At 41.1% G+C, this 25,670-nt stretch overlaps 3 protein-coding genes across 6 annotated transcripts in view; 2 read left to right on the top strand and 1 right to left on the bottom strand.

The window, feature by feature from the left end:
* Positions 1 to 484: 484 nt before the first annotated feature.
* On the bottom strand, positions 485 to 1,215 carry mrps28 (mitochondrial ribosomal protein S28). Its single transcript, XM_029776519.1, has one exon. It carries the CDS (start codon positions 1,181 to 1,183, stop codon positions 605 to 607), a length of 579 nt encoding a protein of 192 aa, XP_029632379.1. The 5' UTR covers positions 1,184 to 1,215; the 3' UTR covers positions 485 to 604.
* A 191-nt stretch (positions 1,216 to 1,406) lies between these two features.
* LOC115208451 (replication stress response regulator SDE2) lies at positions 1,407 to 8,906 on the top strand. The gene is made up of 7 exons (XM_029776518.1): positions 1,407 to 1,592; positions 4,149 to 4,266; positions 4,479 to 4,590; positions 4,772 to 4,941; positions 6,735 to 6,840; positions 6,988 to 7,366; positions 7,851 to 8,906. Exons 1-7 carry the CDS (start codon positions 1,491 to 1,493, stop codon positions 8,067 to 8,069), a joined length of 1,206 nt encoding a protein of 401 aa, XP_029632378.1. The 5' UTR covers positions 1,407 to 1,490; the 3' UTR covers positions 8,070 to 8,906.
* Positions 8,907 to 19,273: 10,367 nt separating this feature from the next.
* Positions 19,274 to 25,670, top strand: part of LOC115208446 (CSC1-like protein 2) — a 101,682-nt gene continuing 95,285 nt past the window's right edge. For all 4 annotated transcript variants that reach the window (XR_003881176.1, XM_029776513.1, XM_029776512.1 and 1 more), the window contains exon 1: positions 19,274 to 19,633. The gene's annotated coding sequence lies outside the window, so the exon portion shown is untranslated. The remainder of the gene's footprint in view (positions 19,634 to 25,670) is intronic.

Genomic DNA, 25,670 nt, shown 5'->3' with positions numbered 1-25,670 from the left:
ATGCAAACAAGTTGTGTATGAATGTAACCTTTTTTTATTTATTATTATTTATCGTTGATATGAAAGATAAGGTCCATTAGCTTCCAAAACCGTACCGCAAGCGATGCATGTTAATGTGCAGACCGAGCGTCTGGGATCTATAAAGAACTCTCCCCTACAGATGAAACATTCGTCCAATGACTTATAGTATAATGTAATGAAACTTAAGAGTCATGATCAAGCGCTACCCCAACACTTGGTTTGCTGAGAAGTAGGGTGGGACTGGAGAAATGTAATCACTTTCATATTCATACATTGACATGCAAGGACTAACAGTCCATGAGATCTTGATTAAACATTTGAAAGCTACAACCTTATCTTTTGGGTTATGATGATACATGACTGTTATTAAGCATGAGGCATTTAATGACTTCCAGAATAAATGGGTAAATGAAATGACCATTGAACATGGATGTAGCAGATTTCTGAAGATAAAACAGAAACATTACATTTGGATACATTTATTGTTCAAGCCCTCAGTTACAAATGACAGTGGGAATAGTGACGTCAACAAGAAAAACTGTCCTCTGCTGGGGCAGGTCTATGGGTCGGAGTCAATGCTGTTCTACTCTTTGGTCTTTGCGTCCTTGCTCTCGATCAGTCCAAGAAGAAAGGCATCTGCTTCTAATAGTGTTGTGTCGGTGTTCGCACCCAGGAAGCGAGATGTGAGCTCGAGGTCCTCAAGACGCAGACGTACCCTGCTCCCCCTCTGGTACTTCTCTCCATCCACTGTCGGTCGTTTACATACACAATGGAACTTGGCACCAAAGTCAATGTACAAATCGTCTTTGATTATGTGAAAAATCTTCCCGATTACCATTTTGTCCTTTGCTGGTCCCATCTGCATGAGAGGAGAATTTCGTAGCAATGACGCAAATGATTTTTCATTTCTTGTTGACCCAAGTCTGACAGTAGTTCCCGTCTGATTTTGTCTCTGCTGAAGGTCTGTGTGTTGTTCATATGCTGCAGCGAAGCCACTTTTCACCTTGTCGGCTGCTGGTTTTTGCGTTTCTTCCATCGCTTTTCCTTCCGATGTTTCCCCGCTATCTGTGCTGTATAACGACTTGCAAATATCAATTGCTCGTTTTGGAAACACACATGTGCCAGTCCTCAAACCTGACACGACCTTGCACAAAGCTGCCATGTTGGTGTCTGCCGCAAAGGACGATGGGTGTTTTATTTGTGTTACATTTAAATAAAAAAGGAAGGAATCCCACAATAATCCAATTCTTACTGTATAAAAATAACAAACTCCTTACATTTATGGTGGCAAAATTAGTATAAAAAACAAAGCCCTTAATAAACGCTACATCGTCACGTTACTTAAAAAGCTCTCTCTTTTTTTTAAGCCCTTCTGCTTCCGTAGCATAAAACATTTTGACGTCAGCGTAAATATCCGGTGGTAGCTCTACAAAGTATTCTTACATTTATGTGCTCTCTTTGGCAACATCATGGAGTTGTTTCTTTCTGGTCCACTTCTTAATTTTTGCAATGCTTATTTTCCTACTGGAGCATCTGTTCGTGATCTAGTTGATATTTTTACGAAAGAAAAGGTTAGTATCAAAATGATCAATTAAACTGAAATATTACTTCATAGGTTCCACATCCAACAAGCTAGCTACTGGTAGCTAGATAACTAATGCGGTAATGTTATTAGCGGAAGCTAGCTAGCTATCTAGTTTAACAAACATGCCAACCAGGATATGAACATACGTAGTATTTTCTACTATGCTATTCTGCGCTGTTTTTTATTTATTTTTTATAACTAACTAGCTAGTACTGGCAGTACTAATACTAGTGGGGATGTGCGTCTTTCCCTTTCAAGACGATTCGATACGCATTTAACGTTAGATGGGCTCCGATGCGATTCAATAACGAAACATTTCTCTACATTTTAGTCATTTAGCACATGGTTCCCAAACTTTTTCTGGTGGGTTTATGAAGTACTCCGTCCGGCTTTAAACGTAGTCTTGAAAGTTGTCATAGGAGAATGTGCAATTTCGAAATTGAGTAGTCACCATCAGGTCCTCTTGTCATGTTTGTCATTGCATACATTTTTAGATAGCTATTTATAACTTGTCAGAAATGTCCAGATCAACTAGCCTATGTCAGCAGGTTTTTTTTGTCGTTTTTTTTTTGCCCATAGATATTGTTGATATTTTTTTAGTCACTCAAATATTGCATGAATGCACATTAGATATAGCAAAATGTATAGAATTGCAAAAAGAAAGTAGCTTAAAAACTTCACTTTTTTGTGCGCCTCATGACAATGTGTAGAATTTCTGGAAATAAGCTTTAACTCTGCAAAATTCTCTCCACCAACAAGAGGGGTGTGAACGGTTTGTGTCATGGATAGTGTTTTTGCAGGTAGAAATAGACGTGGGCGTGGGATGTTACCCAATGCTGGAAGTGGGGGGCCCCAATTGAAAAAGTTTGAGAACCCCTGATTTAGCAGATGCTGTAATCCAGAGTGATTTACAGTTAGTGCTTTAATCTTAAAATAGCTAGGGGGGACAACCACATATCACATGCATATAAATTAACATTTTCCTCAAAGTAGCTATCATTAGTCAGAGCTAGAAAGGGGGGGATGCAAGTGCTGGTTCAGTTGTTTATTTTTGTTAATCTCTTGTGTACAGATGAAACGCAAAAATCTGTCAAAGCCCAAGTAGAACAACATACGCTTGGTCCAAGACTTGCTTGAATATAGGGATCTGATAAATGATGGATTTACTCTTTTTCTTGATTTTTCAGCTGAAATCACCATCAGATTTAAAGTGTTAGAGCTAGTAATATATCAATATTTATCTTTAAAAAAATAGCGAAGACAAAGCCAATGAATAAATGGCATGAATTTGGATTTCACCCCCATCTCATCAAACGGTTTAGACCGTTTGGAAGTTTTGACACACTTGAGTTAGCTTCTCTTCTCCTGCTTCAACCAAGCAGTGCGGATAGCTAAAGAAGTCATACCCAAGAAGACTCGAGTCTGTAATCGCTGCCAAAGGTGCTTCAACAAAGTAAAGTAATGGGTCTGAAACTTATGTAAATGTGATATTTTAGTGTTTATTTTTAATAAATTTGCAAACATTTCTAAAATCCAGTTTTTACTTTGTCATAATGCAGTATTTTGTGTAGATGGAGGGGAATACATTTAATTTTTTGAATTTTTTTTTAGAGTAAGGCAAATTGTGTAACAAATTGTGGAAAAAGTCAAGGTCTCTCTGAATACTTTAAAAAAATGTGACCTTTATTTAACTAGGCAAGTCAGTTAAGAACAAATTCTTATTTACAATGACGGCCAAACCCGGACGACGCTGGGCCAATTGTGCGCCACCCTATGGGACTCCCAATCACGGCTCGATGTGATACAGCCTGGATTTGAACCAGGGACTGTAGTGAAGCCTCTTGCACTGAGATGCAGTGCCTTAGGCCGCTGCGCCACTTTCTGAATGCATATGCACACACACTCTGTTTTCAAGTGAAACTATTGCTGATGGTGAACCTGAACAATCAAAATAAAATCGAATGTAATCTCAGATCATCGTGTGTATCCAGATGAGTTGTCTCCTGCGGTAGCTTTGGCTACATTTATTCCGGTAACAGCACGTTTGATAAAATAACCTAGCAAATGATATATTCATCTAATAAAGCCTATTATTGCTCAATCCATTTTACAAACATTTGAATGCTAAAGGTGACGCATAGATGTGCCAGATCAGGAATAAGCCTACCTCTCATTAGTCAGCGCTCAAAGCTGCATACAGTGTGCGATTTGACTAGGCTACTGATATTGCATGGGGTTGTAGCTCAATGACTGTCAACACAATTAAATGCTTAGTTCTACACTGAAGGAGAGAACGCAGTTGTTACAAAATATTATTTATTTTCCAAAGGTTGAAAGTAATTTGAGGGGAAAAAATTGGGACAGATGATTCGTAACGTTTGAATCGATTTCCTGGCCTATGCTACATTTGGATCGGTTTGGAGTTCTGAAGACCAACCGCACTCATATCTTAAACATTTGAACCGGGGACCGATGTGTATTGTTCAATCATTACGTCCCTACTAGCTAGCTACTTGCCTAACGTTTCTTCTATCGTTTTCAGGGAATCCCGTCATCGGATCTCTATGTCAAGAATAATGGACGACTATCAGAGCTTGATGAGAAATTGCAGGCTGGAGCGGTGTATCGACTGGAGCCTCGTCTCTGTGGAGGGAAAGGAGGTAACTAAGTAGTTATTAGTCTTCTTGTCCCTTAGACTTACAGTAACAGGTTCATTACTATAACTTCTATCTAGATGGTTAGCTAGCTACTTAAGAAAATGATAATTTACTGTTAAGCCTAAAGTTAGTGGACAGGTGTGAAATGTTGCTTACATTATTCTGAATAAGTGAGTAAATGATTAACTAACTGTTCCGTTATTTGTAACTGGCAGGCTTTGGGTCTATGCTTAGAGCTCTTGGGGCACAAATTGAGAAGACCACAAACCGCGAAGCCTGCAGAGACCTAAGCGGAAGGAGACTAAGAGATGTCAACCATGAGAAAGAGTAAGTTAGTCACCCACAGACTCAATTTTATCTGGTATTTTGAAGTATTTTTCTAAATAGGTGTTTTTGATGAAGCTCACCTGGTGGATTTGATCGTCAGTTTGCACTTTTGGTACAATGGAATGGATAAATTGCATGAATAAATAGGTAATGAAAATGTAGTCATTGTGTGTGTCTTCAGGATGGCAGAGTGGCTTAAGAAGCAGGCAGACCGTGAGGCAGAGAAAGAGCAAAGGCGTCTGGAGAGACTGCAGAGGAAGCTGGCCGAGCCCAAGCATCACTTTACAGACCCAGACTATGAGCAGCAGTGCCACGATCTCTCAGAACGCCTGGAAGACTCTGTTTTAAAAGGCACGAATTTCAATTGGATATTTAGAATGAAATGGTAGAATAGTATGTTTATTGTCCATTTGTAAGAATGGTAATGTCTGTTTTTCACCCAACCCCTCTGAGAGACACGGAAGCTGCACAGGGCCAAACAGTGCAGAGCTCCTGGTGTAATTTTTATAGAGATATATTTATATATATACTTCCGGGCACAAGTTTTAGAACACCTACTCATTCAAGGGTTTATCTTTATTTTTACTATTTCTACATTGTATAATAATAGTGAAGACATCAAAGCTATGAAATAACATATGTGATCATGTAGTAATCCAAAAAGTGTTTGAAAAATCTAACATCTAAAATATATTTTGATTTGTTTAAGTAGCCACCCTTTGCCTTGACATCTTTGCACACTCTAGGCATTCTGTCAACCAACTTCATGAGGTAGTCACCTGTAATGCGTTTCAATTAAGGTGTGCCTTGTTAAAAGTTCATTTGTGGAATTTTTTTCCTTAATACATTTGAGCCAATCAGTTGTGTTGTGACAAGGTAGGGTGGGGCTTTACAGAAGATAGCCCTAGTTGGTAAAAGACCAACTCCGTATTATGGCTCCCGAGTGGCGTAGCGGTCTAAGGCGCTGCATCTCAGGCGTCACTACATTATTTCAAGAACTTTGAAGGTTTCTTCAAGTGCAGTCACAAAAACCATCAAGCACTATCATGAAACTGGCTTTCATGAGGACCGCCACAGGAATGGAAGACCCAGAGTTAACCTCTGCTGCAGAGGGTAAGTTCATTAGTTACCAGCCTCAGAAATTGCAGCCCAAATAAGTGCTTCACAGAATTCAAGTAACAGACCCATTTCAACGTCAACTGTTCAGAGGAGACTGTGAATTAGGCCTTCATGGTTGAATTTCTGCGAATAAACCACTACTAAAGGACACCAATAATATGAAGAGACTTGCTTGGGCCAAGAAACGTGAGCAATGGACATTAGACTGGTCTGATGAGTCCAAATTGGAGATTTTTGGTTCCAATGGCCGTGTCTTTGTGAGTTGCAGTGTCGGTGAACGGGTGACCTCTGTATGTGTATTTCCCACTGTAAAGCATGGAGGAGGAGGTGTTATGGTGTGGGGTTGCTTTGCTGGTGACACTGTCTGTGATTTATTTAGAATTCAAGGCACGCTTAACCAGCATGGCTACCACAGTATTCTGCAGCGATACGCCATCCCATCTGGTTTGGGATTAGTGGGAATATCATTTGTTTTTCAACAGGACAATGACCCAACACACCTTTAGGCTGCGTAAGTGCTATTTTACCAAGAAGGATAGTGATGGAGTGTTGCATCAGATGGCCTAGCCTCCACAATCACCTGACTTCAACCCAACTGAGATGGTTTGGGATGAATTGCACCACAGAGTGAAGGAAAAGCAGCCTACAAGTGCTCAGCATATGTGGGAACTCCTTCAAGATTGTTGGAAAAACATTTTGAGAGAATGCCAAGCGTTTGCAAAGCTGTCAAGGCCAAGGGTGGCTATTTGAATCTCAAATATAAAATATATTTTGATTTGTGTAACACTTTTTTGGTTACTATATGATTCCATATGTTATTTCATAGTTTTGTTGTCTTCACTATTATTCTACCATGTAGAAAATAGTAAACATAAAGAAAAACCATTGAAAGAGTGCGTATCCAAACTTTTGACTGGTGCTGTATATACGTTTCTTAATGATCTGTGCTGTGGAAAATGATTAATGTATAGAGCTGTTTGTTCCATAAAACTAATTCAAGGATGAGTAACGGTCTGTTTTTTTAGGAATGCAAGCCTCTTCCAGCGGACTAGTGAAAGTAGACGAGGCACCAAAACGCAAAAAACCACCTCCAAACAAAGGCCAAGGGAAAAGCAAGAAGAAATGCTTTTGGTGAATGAGCTTTGTCATCTTGGTTTAACATTTTTGTAAAAAAATAAATATATAATAATAATCTTTGCAGACTCTTAAAAAAATTAAAACATGCCAAAAAAATGGCATGGGGACAAAACTGATAGTGGAATGTTTTGGCTATTACAGGACAGGTGTTGGTGGCCTGGATGACCTGGACAGCTCTGAGGATGACGATGATGCAAGCGAAAGCGGGAACTCGCCCTCCACATCTGCTTCAGGTTCAGGGGTACCCGATTGTCCCGTAAAGGGAGCAACATCAGCTCACACATCAGCCTCTCAGAGCAGAGCGGAACAAACAGCAACTTCAGAAGCGCCTAGCGCAAGCAGCAACTCCATCTCAGGACCCAGCTCTCCAGAGAGCCCAGCAGAGGTGCAGACACGATCTCAAGCAGAGGCAGCAGCTTCGGGTGGTAGTGGGGAGCAGAAGGAGGTGGTCCCCACAGAAGAAACATTCCCGAAGACCGACAATCTAGGCGTAGCTCAGAGTAGCGTCAACCAAGCCGCTGTGAGTTTCTTAATGTTCCACTCAAGATTTGTCCTCTTGGGCCTTGTTAGTTCATTATTTAATGTTTTACATTTTCATTATCCATACTTGCTCCTTCGTTGTTCTGGGTCATTACATTTACATTTGAGTCATTTAGCAGACGCTCTTATCCAGAGCGACTTACAGTAGTGAATGCATCCATTTCATGTATTTAAAAAAAAAATGTTTTGTACTGGCCCCCCGTGGGAATCGAACCCACCACCCTGGCGTTACAAACACCATGCTCTACCAACTGAGCCACAGGGAAGGTCATCCCAGAATTTAAGCAGCTTTCCTTGTGACCATAATGCAAATGAGAAGTTGGGATGACCAAAGATGTTTAATGGCTCACAATGCACCACGAAAGGACTTTGCAACAAGACTAATTGCAGTCATGCAAAATAGAATAGTGTAATGAACAGTTACTTTTAAAGATTAACTTGTGTGTTTCTCCCCTGGTATGCAGTGTGAAGATGCACCCTTAGACCTCCAGGCAGTGCACTCAGACAAGGAGTTGGAGACTTTGGGGTTGGACAGGCTAAAGGCGGAACTGATTGCACGGGGGATGAAGTGTGGGGGAACCCTGTCCGAGCGCGCTGCTCGCCTTTTCTCCACCGTAGGGCTTTCTGCAGAGGACATTGATCCTGCCCTATTGGCCAAACCCAGCAAGGGCAAGAAGCAATGACTGCCTAGTTTCTATTACAGCACCATATAATAATGAGTCTTATGCTGCGTGGACTCTTGATAACTTGGTGACAATTAAGTCAACAGATATAACTATGCCATGAGCCCCAGATTCGAAGTGTCTGATTATTTTGTTTGCCCCAAATAGTGGACACATTTAAAGATTGTCCCAGCTATTGGATATATCCCAGAATTCTCCTGTTCTCAATGCATTTTAGACACTTTTTCTAGAGTAGATTTTACTTTTTTTAAATTCTTAAGTCAATGTACTGTCCCTTATGTTGGATGAAGTGGCACAAATTAAATTAAGTTTCTCGTTATCACAGTAGCTCGGTTTTTATCCAATTGGTGACAGATTTTCATGCAAATATTCTAAAACGAAATGCGCAATTTCCAACTAGAGATGTTACCATCACGTGACTCCAAGTTTACTTTGCTATGAGGGTTATTATATCAACATTTAGAGTATGAAGGTGTTTCCACTGCCATTTCTCATGTAATTAATTTTCCAGAAACACAAAGTTCCCACCTTGTCTAGTTTATTGTGTTTTGTTGACATTTGGAAAGTTTACCGACACTATTTGTTGTTTCCATCTGGACTGTTGTGATTTTTAATTTTTTTTATCCAACGTACTTTACTCACATAAAAAGGTTGGATGGCCACCTGGTTAGTGAGTGGTTGTTCTCACAACCAAAATCTTTTTAGGACAGAGTAATTCTTTGGCTTAAAAATTTGGTTCATTACTCTGGAAATTGCTTTCTTGTTTTTCTGTGGTCTTATATGTACCCATGTTCTTTATTTGGATGTATGGTTGAATAAAAGGCCTTTCTCAATGTTTCAAGGAGTTATTGTATTAAGTAAAAGTACATCAACGTGACTTTTTTTCTCCTCATCGAACAAAAGGGGTTATCAGATGTTTTAAATCAAGCCTGACTTTAAAAAAAATTAGCAAGCCATCGTATTCCCTAATGTCTTTAGTCAGAAATCACAAATGTAGCTAATAAAGGTGAATTCATTTAAAGCCGCAACCTGCCATTTCAACAGCCTGCCCCTGCCGCTTTGTTTGGTTAATTGAGGGATGGGGCTGAGGAAATGTAACCATTCTCAAATTCACAGCGAGCTGGATGCAAGGATTGATAGTCTGAGATTGGCATGGTAGTTTTAATCTTATTTAAACTACAAATTGTTTACAAACACTTATACTGAACAAAAATAAGATGCAACATGTAAAGTGTTGGTCCCATGTTTCTTGAGCTGAAATAAAATATCTTAAATATGTTTTTTGAGTGTATTGAAAAAGTCTCATTTTGTGCACCCTTTTGTTAAACAGCATGATCATTACACAGGTGCACTTTGTGCTGGGGCCAATAAAAGGACACTGAAAGGTGCAATTTTATCACACAGCACAATGCCACAGATGTCTTGTTCTGAGGGAGTGTGCAATTGGCATGCTGCCTGCAGGAATTTCCACAAGAGCTGTTGCCAGAGAATGTAATGTTAATTTCTCTACCATCCGCTGCCTCCAATGTTGTTTTAGAGAATTTGGCAGAATATCCAACCGGCCTGACAACCACAGACTATGTGTAACCACACCAGCTAAGGACCTCCACATCTGGCTTCTTCACCTGCGGGATCGTCTGAGACCAGCTGATAAAACAGGAGTATTTCTGTCTGTAATAAAGGCCTTTTGTGGGGATAAACTCATTCTGATTGGCTGGGCCTGGCTCCCAAGTGGGTGGGTCTATGTCCTCATTCTGATTGGCTGGGCCTGGCTCCCAAGTGGGTGGGTCTATGTCCAGAACTACATGGGAGGATCTTGTCAATGATCTCAAGGCAGCTGGGACCATAGTCACCAAGAAAACAATTGGTAACACACTACGCCGTGAAGGACTGAAATTCTGCAACGCCCGCAAGTTCCCCCTGCTCAAAAAAGCACATATACATGCCTGTCTGAAGTTTGCCAATGAACATCTAAATGATTCAGAGGACAACTAGGTGAAAGTGTTGTGGTCAGATGAGACCAAAATGGAGCTCTTTGGCATCAACTCAACTCGCCGTGTTTGGAGGAGGAGGAATGCTGCCTATGACCCCAAGAACACCATCCCCACCGTCAAACATGGAGGTGGAAACATGCTTTGGGGGTGTTTTTCTGCCAAGGGGACAGGACAACTTCACCGCATCAAAGGGTCGATGGACGGGGCCATGTACCGTCAAATCTTGGGTGAGAACCTCCTTCCCTCAGCCAGGGCATTGAAAATGGGTCGTGGATGGGTATTCCAGCATGACAATGACCCAAAACACACGGCCAAGGCAACAAAGGAGTGGCCCAAGAAGAAGCACATTAAGGTCCTGGAGTGGCTGAGCCAGTCTCCAGACCTTAATCCCATAGAAAATCTGTGGAGGGAGCTGAAGGTTCGAGTTGACAAACGTCAGCCTCGAAACCTTAATGACTTGGAGAAGATCTGCAAAGAGGAGTGGGACAAAATCCCTCCTGAGATGTGTGCAAACCTGGTGGCCAACTACAAGAAATGTCTGACCTCTGTGATTGCCAACAAGGGTTTTGTCACCAAGTACTAAGTCATGTTTTGCAGAGGGGTCAAATACTTTTTTCCCTCATTAAAATGCAAATCAATTTATAACATTTTTTACATGCATTTTTCTTTTCTTTTTTGTTATTCTGTCTCTCATTGTTCAAATAAACCTACCATTAAAATTATAGACTGATCATTTCTTTGTCAGTGGGCAAACGTACAAAATCAGCAGGGGATCAAATACTTTTTTCCCTCACTGTAGTTTTTTCCAGTATATATGACTAAAAACAATGGACTAATAATGCCTAAGACATTCTTCAAGAATAAATAGGTATATGTAATTACTTGAAATGACCAGTCGCCTGTGAACAGCAGGAAATATTCTAGACTTTGAAAAGACATCACAAAAATCATATTACCTGCATAAAGAACAAAGATAATTGCAAAATAAAATTGTATTAAATCTACACTTTGGTTTTGAAAAGCTCTGTCTTAAGTAGCCCTAGATCAATCAATGAAATGTATTTATAAAGCCCTTTTTACTTCATCATACAGAAACCCAGCCTAAAAACCCAAAGAGCAAGCAATGCAGATGTAGAAGCACTGTGGTTTGGAAATACTCCCTAGAAAGGCAGGAACCTAGGAAGAAACCTATCCTTCTTCAAGATGTTCAAACATTCATAGATGACCAGCAGGGTCAAATAATAATCATAGTGATTATAGAGGGTCAGCACCTCAGAAGTAAATGTCAGTTGGCTTTTCATAGCCGAGCATTCAGAGCTTGAGACAGAAGGTACGGTAGAAAGGGAGAAAGAGGGTCAAAACAGCAGGTCAAGGTAGCACGTCCAGTGAACTGGTCAGGGTTCCATAGCTGCAGGCAGAACAGCAGAAACTGGAGCAGCAGCACGGCAAGGTGAACTGGGGATGGGGACAGCCAAGAGTCGCCAGGCCAGGTAATCCTGAGGCATGGTCCTAGGTCCTCCAGGAGGGGAGACAGAGAGGGATGGGAAAATTAGAGGGAGCATACTTAAGATCATATAGGACAACAGATAAGACAGGAGAATTACACCAGATAGGATGGACTGACCTTAGCACCCTGGCACAAAAACTATTGCAGCATAGATACTGGGGACTGAGACAGGGAGGGCGCGAAACCAGACAGGAAGATCACGTCAGTGACTCAACCCACTCAAATTGAGTGTAGCGGAAAAAAGCCTGGCACGATCCTTAGAAAACCTTTTTGAAAATATGTTAGCACAGCTGAAAACTGTTGTCTTGATTAAAGAAGCAATAAAACTGGCCTTCTTTAGACTAGTTGAGTATCTGGAGCATCAGCATTTGTGGGTTCGATTACAAGCTCAAAATGGCCAGAAATAAATAACTTTTTTCTGAAACTCGTCAGTCTATTCTTCTTCTGAGAAATTAAGGCTATTCCATGCGAGAAATTGTCAAGAAAATGATGATCTCATACAACGCTGTGTACTCCCTTCACAGAACAGCGCAAACTGGCTCTAACCAGAATAGAAAGAGGAATGTGAGGCCCCAGTGCACAACTGAGCAAGAGGACAAGTACATTAGAGTGTCTAGTTTGAGAAACAGACACCTCACAAGTCCTCAACTAGCAGCTTAATGAAATAGTACCTGCAAAACACCAGTCTCAATGTCAACAGTGAAGAGGCAACTCCAGGATACTGGCCTTCTAGGCAGAGTTCCTCTGTCCAGTGTCTGAGTTCTTTTGCCCATCTTAATCTTTTTTTTTATTGGCAAGTCTGAGATATGGCTTTTTCTTTGTAACTCTGCCTCGAGGGCCAGCATCCCGGAGTCGCCTCTTCACTGTTGTTAAGACTGGTGTTTTGCGGGTGCTTTTTAATGAAGCTGCCAGTTGAGGACTTGTGAGGCATCTGTTTCTCAAACTAGACACTCTAATGTACTTCTCCTCTAAGGATCAATTAGCCTTTTAAAATTATAAACTTGGATTAGCAAACACAACATGCCATTGGAACACAGGAGTGATGGTTGCTGATAATAGGCCTCTGTACGCCTATGTAGATATTACATTTGAAAAAATCAGCCGTTTCCAGCTACAATAGTCACTTACAACATTAACAACGTCTACACTGTATTTCTGATCAATTTGATGTAATTTTAATGGACAAACATTTGCTTTTCTTTCAATAACAAGGACATTTCTCAGTGACTACAAACTTTTGAACGGTAGTGTATGTAAATAAGGCATTTCAGTTTTAGATTTTTTTATACATTTACAAAGATTTCTAAGAACCTGCTTTCGCTTTGTCATTATGGGGTATTGCGTGTAGATAAATGATCAACAAATCTATTTTAGAATAAGGCTGTAACGTAACAAAATGTGGGAAAGGTGAAGGGGTCTGAATACTTTCCAAAGGCACTGTTTTTGGAATATTTGATACCTATCTGATCTTTCCCTAATGTGTAAACAACAACAAAAATGTTTGAGTTCAGATTTATACTACATCCATATGTGGATCTAAATCCTAATACAATTTTAGTGCTCCATATGTGACCTCAGTCTGGACAGGCAGATCAGAATTTTTTGCTTTGACCTCTTAATCCTCGTAAGAACTATCCTCGGCCCGGTTTCCCGATAGCAATGCCACTCTTCTGGGAAGGCTTTCCACTAGATCTTGGAACATTGCTGCGGGGAATTGCTTCCATTCAGCCACAAGAGCATTAGGGGGGTCGGGCACTGATGTTGGGCGATTAGGCCTGGCTCGCAGTCGGCATTCCAATTCATACCAAATATGTTCGATGGGGTTGAGGTCAGGGCTCTGTGCAGGCCAGTTAAGTTCTTCCACACCGATCTCGACAAACAATTCCTGTATGGACCTCGCTTTGTGCATGGGGGCATTGTTATGCTGAAACAGGAAAGGGCCTTCCCCAAACTGTTGCCACAAAGTTGGAAGCACAGAATCATCTAGAATGTCATTGTATGCTGTAGCATTTAGATGTCCCTTCACTGGTACTAAGGTGCCTAGCCCATGAAAAACAGCCCCAGACCATTATTCCTTCTCCACCAAACTTTACAGTTGACCATCTGCATTCGGGAAGGTAGCGTTCTCCTGGCGTCCGCCAAACCTAGATTCGTCCATCTGACTGCCAGATGCTGAAGCGTGATTCTTCACTCCAGAGAACGCCTTTCTACTGTTCCAAAGTCCAATGGCTTGCGAGCTGTACACAACTCCAGCCGACGCTTGGCATTGCGCATTGTGATCTTAGGCTTGTGTGCGGCTGTTCGGCCATGGAAACCCATTTCATGAAGCTCTTGACGAACAGTTATTGTGCTGACGTAGCTTCCAGATGCAGTTTGGAACTCGATAGTGAGTGTTTTAACCAATGACAAGTGATTTTTACGCACTACGCGCTTCAGCACTCGGTGGTCCCGTTCTGTGAGCTTGTGCAGCCTACCACTTCGCGGCTGAGCCATTGATGCTCCTAGACGTTTCCAATTCACAATAATAGCACTTACAGTTGATCGGGGCAACTGTAGCAAGGCAGAAATTTGACTAATTAACTTGTTGGAATGAGCACTATTACGGTGCCACGTTGAAAGTCACTGAGCTCCTCAGTAAGGCTATTCTAATGCCAATGTTTGTCTATGGAGATTGCATGGCTGTGTGCCTGATTTTGTACACCTGTCAGCATGGGTGTGGCTGAAATACCCGAATCCACTAATTTCAAAGGGTGTCCACATACTTTTGTATATGTAGTGTATACAGTATCGTCTCCAAATCTATGCAAATTGGTATTGTTTCTAAAGATTTGAAAATTCCAAAGGTATCCCCCACTATAAATCTTGGGACCCAAGATCTTTTTATTATCGCCCAATATCTGAACTACCATGTTTTTCTAAAATCCTAGAAAAATGTGTGTATAAGAGAATGTTGAAACATTTAAATCAACACCGTATTCTTAATGAACACCAATATGTTTTTTGTAAAAACTACTCCGCAGATTTGGCTCTTTTGCAACTCGTGGATAAAATCTTTACAGCCTTTACAACAATGAATACGTTTTTGGCATTTGTTTTTTTTAATCTATCCAAAGCATTTGACACGGTTGATCATGAAACATTACTTTTTAAATTGCATTATTACTGTTTTCATGATTGAACATATAATTGGTTATATGTTTATGCTAGAGAACAATTTGTTTATGCAAACGGCTGTGCATCTACCAGGGCCAAGATATCCTGTGCTGTGCCACAGGGTTCGATAATTGGACCTTTGTTATTCCTAATCTATATCAATGACCTTGCTGCTGTGTCTTCTACTGTACTTCCCATTCTCTTTGCTGATGATACCAATTTCATTTTAACACACAATCATTTTGATTCACTAATTAATGAAGCCAACTCAGGTATGGCCAAATTTTCAGAATGGTTTCAGATAAACAAATGATCTTTAAATGTTAAAAAATCTAACTTTATTCTAAAAACGAGACAGAATCTCAATTGGTGGGAATGAAATGAAACAAGTCACATCCACTAGTTTCCTCTGAGTTCTAATTCATGAAAAGTTATCCTGGAAATGCCATATTACATTTGTCTGTAGCAAAGCAATGAAATTTGTTGTTATCATCAGAAAGATTAGTTGTTTGGTTCCTCAGGCTTGCTTCCTAACTCTATACTATAGCTTAATTTACCCATATCTCATTTACTGTAATATTGGCTTGGCCAGTACATATGCCTCCTACCTACACAAATCACTCATCATACAAAGACATTTGCAAGACTAGCTACCTCCTCTAATTACCTAGCTCTATCTGCAACTTTATTTGAGAAACTCAATATTTTGTCTGTTTACAACATTAATGTACGCCAGTTATGCACTTTCATCTACAAATACTCATACCTCCCAGACAGTTTACCTAAACCCTTCAATGGATTCTTCCAGGTTAATTCTGAAATCCATCTATTTAACACTGCGATAACCTTCACCCTCCCCACACCTCACAAAGTAAATTCTCTACCAGATACAGAGGAACCATACTCTGAAATTCTTATCTTCATATTGCCAAAACCTCATCATGCCTCAATGATTTCAAGCGAGGACTGGGGGTCAGCCTGATGAACCAAACTACTCAATTATCCCTTCCATGTAGCCTAACTCTCACACTCACACACACACACACACACACACACACACACACACACACACACACACACACACACACACACACACACACACTCACACACACACTCACACACACACACACACACACACACACACACACACACACACACACACACACACACACACACACACACACACACACACAAAGCTAATCAAACATGTTTCTTCTTGTATGCTAAATATAAAATGTACAATTATAGTTAAAATGCTTTGTTTAACTGATATATATATATATATTTTACATATGGATTCTTTAGGCCTTTTGCCATTTGGTAGGCCATCATTGTAAATAAGAATTTGTTCTTAACTGACTTGCCTAGTTAAATAAATGTTCAATAAAATTTACAAAAATAAAGACATTCAGAAAGGTGAAAAAAATGTATGCTGAGAGCAAATAGAGAGCCACTCTACACATGATCCCTAACCCAAACAGGTCTATAATAGGTAGAAAGACAAAATATGTTACAGCTTCCCCCAGTCTCCCCTTACTAATAGTGAGTGTGCAACTTTCAAACAATTTCTCCCACCCTTGCCTACCAGCAAATCAATGAAATTCCGATTTATAGAGGGAGATAACTTTGACAATTTTAAAATCTTTAGGAAGAATACCAATTTGCATAGATTTGGTGAAGATACAGTATTTGCTACATATACAAAAGTATGTGGACACTCTTCAAATTAGCGGATTCGGCTATTTCAGCCACACCCGTTGCTGACAGGTGTACAAAATCAGGCACACAGCCATGCAATCTCCATGGACAAACACTGGCATTAGAATGCCAAAAAGTTTGCAAGTTGTTCAACGAATGTAAAGGACAGTAGGTAACTATTGAGAAAAGAAGAAAGCCCATGTTTCAATAGGCGATAAGATATTAATGTGTCATGAAAGGAGTGTGGATATTTGGCTTGGCGAAGCAGTTTAATGCGCTGATGGAATGGAAGCTGATACCGGTCACGCTCCTCTGCTCACAGTGCATTTCCACATAACACTATGGGGGCGATGAAACAACAGAGCCCCGTTCATTTTCAGTGGAGGGAAGCGAAGTGGGCGGGGGGACCGTTGGGCGATGCGAGCATGGGCGAGAAAGCGTGAACAGAGCAGGACCAAAGTTGGAGAAAGCTGAAACTTTATGCAAATACTCTACGATAACGCAAAGCTATTGACCAATCGAAGCTCACTATAGCTTCCAGCCCCTACCGGATTGGCTGTTGATACCTAGCACTACCTCAGCTACTTGCTAGCTCCCAAACGAGGGCAAAGCTAGAATGGCTATTGGAATTATTGTGTTATGTGGAAATGTACTGATAGACGTAGCCAGATCTTATGTCATTTGTTATAGCAATCTGTCTGTCGATGACACATTCAATGACGTGGCACCAACCATTGGTTGATGCATGCAACATCTAAGCAGTGGAACGCGACCACTGCAATTATGAGTTTTTCACTCTGCTGGTCTCGGCTGGTCTCTGGAAGAAATTATGATTCCTCATTGTCTGAGACCGAGTCAAGACCGAGTAAAAATGTATCAGACACTGAGACCAGACCAAGACACTCAATATGTAGTCTCAATTACTACAACCCTGAACTGTTCCTTGTAGTTACTGCAGACTGCAGATAGATATTATAGGGAAATATGGTCACAATGCGGACACAGTAGACAGATAACAGACACATTTTATTACCATGTGTAAACGTGACAGAACTTGTTTGGATCATCTTGATCAGATAATGAAGGTGAAAACAAGGCTTTTGGGTGTGAACATCCTTTAGTAGCATTCAGAAAGCATATTGTACAAACCTAGGAACACACCTAGGGGTCCGAGGATGACTACAGGACAGAAAGAACACATTTAACCCAATGGTGGAAGGAAAACAGACTCATTTTTATGTGAAAAAAAACCCAACAAGGAAATGACAATAAACTTCAGAACTTTAAAAGATGATCCCGGGCCCATTCACATTGACTCAGAGCAAATAGAATCAGTTGAACAGCACAAATATCTTGGAACTATAATTGACTCAAAACTCTCCTGGACTGCAAACACAAAACAGATATACAAAAAGGGACAACAAGTATGTCATGAGGAGATTAATTACATATCAGGAGTTCATCTCAAGAACATGGAAACGCTGTTCTTGGAGAGAGTACTGAGGGCAGGAGCGAGAATTGCCACTGATCTGACACACCCACTCAACCAGGAGTACCAGCTCATACCATCAGGCCGCCGATGCAGAGTCCATCTTTACAAAACCGCCAGAGCCCAGAAATCATTAATTCCCACCAGTATATATAACTGCTCACCCCCCCCCCACCTGAATTGATGAACATGTCTGCTGTAGTTATTGCTTGTGATTTATGTATTTTACTAGGCTAGTCAGTTAAGAAGAAATTCTTATTTTCAATGATGGCCTAGGAACAGTGGGTTAACTGCCTTGTTCAGGGGCAGAACAACCGATTTTTACCTTGTCAGCTCAGGGATTCAATCTTGCAACCTTCCGGTTACTAGTCCAACACTCTAACCACTAGGCTACCTGCCGCCCCACTTATTGGTAATGCTGGGCTGTTGTTTGTCGAGATGCAAGACAAATTTCCCAAAAGGGACACACAATAAATAACATTTTAATATCTCATCAGAAAGTTCAAACCTATTGGTGTAACAATTTAAGTTTTGGACTCACAGTAGCAGTAACCTGGGTTTGTGTCCTGGTCGGGCTACATATTCGCTATGCTGGTATTAGAACTAGAAGTGTGTCCCAAGGGACTTGTGAGAGAAACATGGGGATGGCAGTATCATTCAGTAAGCATGTAGAGACCTTTGTACAACAACTAGTGATCTCATCAAGAAGTGTCAGAGTCCCGAATTGGGCTTAGCCCTGAATTTGCTACAATATGTTCAAAAACAGCAGTCTTCTGCTAGCCTAATATGGATGAGTGTAAAAATGATCATAATGGTTAATTTACATTATCATTAGTCTTCATTTTAGTTTGTGGATGCTGTTACTGATTTACTGATCTATTTGTGCATATGTAGCAGATGGGGATCTATGAAACTCACTCCTCAGCCTGAAAGTGTCACCCCTTGTGCTATTGAAATAGACATTTTTTGGCAGTGCAATGGGTTGGAACGCTCTAGGAGGGCGGTTATGTGTGCTTGCGAGGCAGAGGTCCTGAGTTTGCGCTGGGTATGAGCCGAATCGGGTGGAAGGGGCACTCCCTAAGCAAGCAGCATGATCTGCAGTTGCCACTTGGTAATTTGCAACTTCCATTCTAATAAAATGTGTTTTTGGTGAGCTGACTGGACTGGTTTTTAGTTAAGACAATATATTTTTTGTTCTTAAGATTAAGTAAATAAAACAGATGTGTTCCAATGATTCCAATGAGGTTTAACTAATAGGAAATAAATAAAATAACACTTTACAAAATGCCTGTGGGCACTGACAGTCACACTTTGCATGCGTTTTTGGATAAGGGGACTTTTATTCTGAAAACCTAACGGAAGTGTTACTTTGTCGCCACCTAGTGGTTGTTGTTGGAAGAGAGGCTCACAATGGAATATGTCGAGCTTCCAATTGCCGGTAATTATATTCCTAGCGTTCGCGTCCATTTTCGGTGTCGTTCAAAGGGACTGTGAAGCAATTCGCTGCTTTAAAAAAAAAACTTTTGCAACAAAAAGCCCATAATGGATTTCGAATATGTTTCTGACGCTTCTCAGTAGCTTACTCTCGTGAGGCTGATTGCTTGGTTTCCAGACCTCGTCACCTTGGTGGTGGATTTGTAACGATATATTTAGCCTCTCTCGTTTGGGATATTGCCATTGGAGCAAGAGAAGACGCAAACGGAAAATCAAATTGGATTGCCAGGTAAAAGACGATGCGGCTTCATTTAATTTGTTTTGACATATGGCCAGAAGGTAAAGACCTACATACAATATATACTATTGCGAGGGTTCACGTGTTTAAAAATGTTGACGCAGCGCAGCAATCATGCAGAATCGCATTCGCGCTATTGTGCTCTGGGCCTGTCACGCCTATAGGCTAGTTGAGGGATAACCTACTTTATATAATTTTATAGTAGCCTAGACAATTTGAAGAATTATTTCAATACCAAACAACGTCGTGTCGTATGATCTAATTGACGTACTAAGAACCGCATTTAAAATAATTTTGCGCTGAGCTGTCTTTGCAGAAAGACTTTGTAGGATCCAGTGAGAGGAACGGTCTTGGGTCTAGCCCAGTTTCTAGACAGATATTGTAATCTCCATCTAGCAGCCTAGGGTAACGTGGGGTATCTGCCCCCTCTGTAATTCTCACAGAAACGAATTTGTTACACTTTTCCTGGCTGCCACTACTCGAGTTAAACTAAAAATGTTATCTATCTAATCTACATTTTTTATGTCACTAACAAAACTGAGGTACATTTATTTAATCATTAAGAAAAATTAATAAATATAGTACCACCTACTCATTCCAGAGTTTTTCTTTATTTTTACTATTTTCTACATTGTAGAATAACAGTGAAGACATCAAAATTATTTAATAACACATGGAATCATGTGGTAACCAAAAAAGTGTTAAACAAATCAAAATATATTTTATATTTGAGTTTCTTCAAATAGCCACTCTTTGCCTTGATGACAGCTTTGCACACTCTTGGCATTCTCTCAACCAGCTTCATGAGGTAGTCACCGGGAATGCATTTCAATTAACAGGTGTGCCTAATTTGTGGAATTTCTTTCCTCCTTAATGCATTTGAGCCAATCACTTGTGCTGTGACAAGGTAGGGGTGGTATACAGAAGATGGCCCTGTTTGATATTAAAAGAGTAAGTTCATATGACAAGAACAGCTCAAATAAGCAAAGAGAAACAACAAAAAGTCATTACTTTAAGACATGGTCAGTCAATGCGGAAAAAGTCAAGAACTTTTAAAGTTTCTTCAAGAGCAGTCGCAAAAACCATCGAGCTATGATGAAACTGGCTCTCATGAGGACTGCCACAGGAAAGGAAGACCCAGAGTTACCTCTGCTGCAGAGGATAAGTTCATTAGTTACAAGCCTCAGAAATTGCAGCCCAAATAAATACTTCACAGAGTTCAAGTAACAGCCACATCTCAACATTAACTGTTCAGAGGAGACTGCGTGAGTCAGGCCTTCATGGTTGAATTGCTGCAAAGAAACCACTACTAAAGGACACTAATAATAAGAGACGTGTGTGGGCCAAGAAACATGCGCAATGGACATTAGACCGATGGAAATCTGTCCTTTGGTCTGATGAGTCTACATTTGAGATTTTTGGTGCCAACCGCTGTGTTTTTGTGAGACGCAGAATAGGTAAACGGATGTTCTCCGCATGTGTGGTTCCCACCATGAAGCATGGAGGAGGAGGTGTCGGGGTGCTTTGCTGGTGACACTGTCAGTGATGTATTTAGAATTCAAGGCACACTTAACCAACATGGCTACCACAGCATTCTGCATCGATACGCCATCCCATCTGGTTTGGGCTTAGTGGGACTATCATTTGTTTTTCAACAGGACAATGACCCAAAACCCACCTCCAGACTGTGTAAGGGCTATTTGACCAAGGAACGTGGTAGTGCTGCATCAGATGACCTGGCCTCTACAATCACCTGACCTCAACCCAATTGAGATGTTTTGGGATTAGTTGGACCACGGTGTGAAAAGCAGCCTACAAGTGCTCAGCATATGTGGGAACTCCTTCAAGGTTTTTTGAAACGCATTCAACGTGAAGCTGGTTGAGAGAATGCCAAGAGTGTGCAAAGCTGTCATCAAGGCAAAGGGTGGCTACTTTGAAGAATCTAAAATGTATATTGATTTGTTTAACACTTTTTTTTGTTTACTATGTGATTCCATATCTGTTGTTTCATAGTTATTGTCTTCACTATTCTACAAAGTTAAAATAAAGAAAAACCCTTGAATGAGTAAGTGTCCATACTTTTGACTGGTACTGTGTTTGTGTGATATAGAGAACAAAGTTATATAAGCGCATTTTTCTGAGTTACAGTTCATATAAGGAAATCAGTCAATTGAAATAAATTCAGTAGGACTATATGTATGGATATCACTTGACTGTGCGGTGGTGCAGCAATTGGTGGGCCTGGGAGGGCATAGGCCCACCCACTTGAGTGCCAGGCCCAGACAACCAGAATGAGTTTTCCCCTCAAAGGACTTTATTACAGACACAAATATTCCTCAGTTTCATCAGCTTTTCGGGTGGCTGGACTCAGACGATCTGACAGGTGAAGAAGCCGGATGTTGAGGTCCTGGGCTGGTGTGGTTACACGTGGTCTGGTTGTGAGGCCGTTTGGACGTACTGCCAATTTCTCTAAAACGATGTTGGAGGCAGCTTATGGTAGAGAAATAGCAACAGCTCTGGTGGACATTCCTGCAGTCAGCATGCCAAAATGCACGCTCCCTCAACTTGACATTTGTGGCATTGTGTTGTGTGACAAAACTGCACATTTAGTGGCCTTTTATTGTCCCCAGCACAAGGTGCACCTGTGTAATGATCATGTTGTTTAATCAGCTTCTTGATATGTCACACCTGTCAGGTGAATGGATTATCTTGGCAAAGGAGAAATGCTCACTAACAGGTTGTGTTTTTAGTTTTGTTCAATGTAGAAAGATTAGTGTATTCAGACCCCTTGACTTATTCCACATTTTGTTACGTTACCTTGTTCTAAAATGTGTTATTGTTTTTTCCCACACATCTATCTACACACAATACCCCATAATGACAAAGCTAAAAAAGTTTTTTAGAAATTTAGCAAAAAATGGAAAACATATGTACATGTGACATTTTCAGTTTTCAGACCCTTTACTCAGTACTTTGTTGAAGCACCTTTGGAGCGGTTACAGCCTCGAGTCTTCTTGGGTATGACGCTACACGCTTGGCACACCTGTATTTGGGAAGTTTCTCCCATCCTTCTCTGCAGATCCCCTCAAGTTCTGTCAGGTTGGGTCGGGAGCGTCGCTGCACAGCTATTCTCAGGTCTCTCCAGAGATGTTCAAGTCCGGGCTCTGGCTGGACCACTCAAGGACATTGAGACTTTTCCCGAAGCCATTCCTGCGTTGTCTTGGCTGTGTGCTTAGGGTTGTTGTCCTGTTGGAAGGTAAACCTTCACCCCAGTCTGAGGTCCTGAATGCTCTGGAGCAGGTTTTCATCAAGGATCTCTCTCTGTACTTTCCTCTGTTCATCTTTCCCTCGGTCCTGACTAGTCTCCCAGTCCCTGCCGCTGAAAAACATCCCCATAGCATGATGTTGCCACCACCATGCTTCACCGTAGTGATGGTTCCAGGATTCTTCCAGACTTGACGCTTGAATCTTGTTTCTCATGGTCTGAGAGTCCTTTAGGTGCCTTTTGGCAAACTCCAAGCGGGCTGTCATGTGCCTTTTTAGTGAGGAGTGGCTTCCGTCTGGCCACTCTACCATAAAGGCTTCTGTCTGGCCACTCTAACATAAAGGTCTGATTGGTTGAGTGCTGCAGAGATATTTGTCCTTCTGGAAGGTTTTCCCATAACCCCAGGGTAGGCAGTGTTCCTATTTGGAACCATTTCATTTGTCTGAAAATTAAGGTTACTTTTTTTTCAGCTAGGCCTATTGATGGCAAAAGTAACTGTCATGCAATACAAGTGTTCTCTGAAAACAATGGATCACTAGTGCATCAAGTTTTCAGCCCACACAGTCTCTGTGGTTCTCAAGCACTAAGACCAACTGTAAAATATCTATAATGTTTGTTGCAAAAATGTAGGTCAGTGGAGGACCCTGTTATGCTCGATCTGTAAACATTGATGCTATTCTGGATCTTCAGTTATGAAATTATGATGAACTAATGCTGGTCTGGATCCGTAGTGAGTCAGACACTTGCTTTTGAGAATAATTACTGAACAATTTTAGTGTGTGGGAAGTAAGGTGATGAAAGTGCATGAATGGAAAATAATTAAAATGTTGCTTCCTTGGTCTCCTGAGTGGCGGTGCGATCTAAGACACTGCATCGCAATACTTGAGGTATCACTACAGACCTGGGTTCGATCCTAGGCTGTGTCACAGCCAGCTGTGACCGGGATACCCATGAGGCGGTGCACAATTGGCCCAGCGTCTTCCGGGTTAGGGGATGGTTTGGCAGGCCGGGATTTCGTTGTCCCACCGCGCTCTACCTACTCCTTGTGGCTGGCTGGGCTCCTTCAAGCTGACTTCGGTCACCATCTCGATAATGTTTCCTCAGACACATTGGTGTAGAGGGTCCGCCTCTCACGGTCCCTGCCCTCTCCTTCCTTTCCTCCGGTGAGACTGACCAGAGAGGGGACTATTCCTCAATATTAAAGTAGACATGACTATCTGTTAATAATAATTAAAATGCAGGGCTATCAATACACTTACTCATTCATTTATTGCAGCTGCTGCGTGTGCGGATGTAGGGATAAGCACTTTTTTTTTTTTCAATGGTGTTGAATAAAAACAGTGTTGACAGTGATGAAATAAAAACTTAGACTTGAACTCACTCATAATAACAGCAGTTCTTTGCTGTATTCTTTGACAGTCTCTCTGGTCATGGTTTAAAAGTCATGAAATCATGTAGGCGAGTATCAAACTTTGCTGGGGTCGTGGAAGCTGTTGGCCTGGTGATTTGAGATATCCGATTGGCCAGCACAGTTGGCGCTCTCGATTTAGCCACAAATTTCCCAGTCCATCGAGTAGGCGGAGTTTGTCTTTTCAGACAAATGAAATGGTTCCAGGTAGGAACACTTTGCCTACCCGGTGTGCAGGGCTTCTGAATCAAGTGCAGCTACCTCCAACAGCGAAACAAAAACGAGTGCAAGCCTTTTGTCGTTGGCTTTTCTACAGAAATGTTTGGTGATCGACTAGGAATGCCTCGCGTTCAACCGGTTGGTGACCACTGATTTAGAGATATTCTGTTTTTAATTTGACATTGCTGCTGGACTGTGTGTGTGTGTAATGAAGGTGCTTCCCTTCAGTGGGTCACATCTGATCACATATTAGCAGAGTTGTGTTCGAGACTACCTAAAGCGAGACTGATTCAAGACCGAAGCCAATCGGGGTGAGGGGCAAGACAGAGTCAAGACTGAGACCGGGGAGAACAATGGGTCCAAGACCGAGACCAGAAAAAATGTCAAATTCATGACCATGATTTGTAATTTTGTCAAGTCGCCACCATAATAAGAGTTCAAAATGTCCAGTAATTCTGAACAACATATTGATTCTTTAACCATTCAGAAGTGAAAAAATGCATTCTGAGGGAAAATAGAGCTGCTATACAAATTATTATTAACCCAGACACAGTGAGGAGTAATGGGTCTTCTAAGCCTTCAGAGCAGATTAATTAAATAATTACAATATTATTTTCAATGATTTTCAGGTTTAATTGCTTCAGTTTTTTGGAAAAGAAATGGAAAAAAGATCCAATCAGGATTTTTATTTGCTGGTCTCTAGGGAGATGCAGTAAAAATCTAGCTAGATAAGTCAGCTATTGGCTAGGCCATCAGAAGCTGTATAGAAGGCATCTGCCATTCAACTGTATTAGGGCAAAAGTGACAGTGAAATCAACCTATCACATTTGGACATTTTTTTTTTACAAAAACGAATGGAAACTTCTGCCTTCTCGAAAGCCAACAGGTCACAATAGTGAGCAGTAGTTTTTCCCCATGGTCTAGCTAGCTAGCTTTTGTTGTCGGCTAGTTTTTCAGATTTGAACTCAAAATAAATAAGTTATGTTGTAAGTCCACAACAATGCTTAAGCAGCATCAATCCGATTGGGTGGGCCTGGCACCCCAGTGGGTGTCCACCCAGGCCCATCCATGCCTATGCCCCTGATGCAAACAGCGCATGACAATTGGGAATCATAAATGGCCTACAAACAAACACT

Source organism: Salmo trutta, chromosome 14 (assembly GCF_901001165.1).
Source record: "Salmo trutta chromosome 14, fSalTru1.1, whole genome shotgun sequence".
In the NCBI taxonomy this organism is placed as follows: Eukaryota; Metazoa; Chordata; class Actinopteri; order Salmoniformes; family Salmonidae; genus Salmo; species Salmo trutta.
This window is presented reverse-complemented; position numbering and strand designations above follow the sequence as displayed.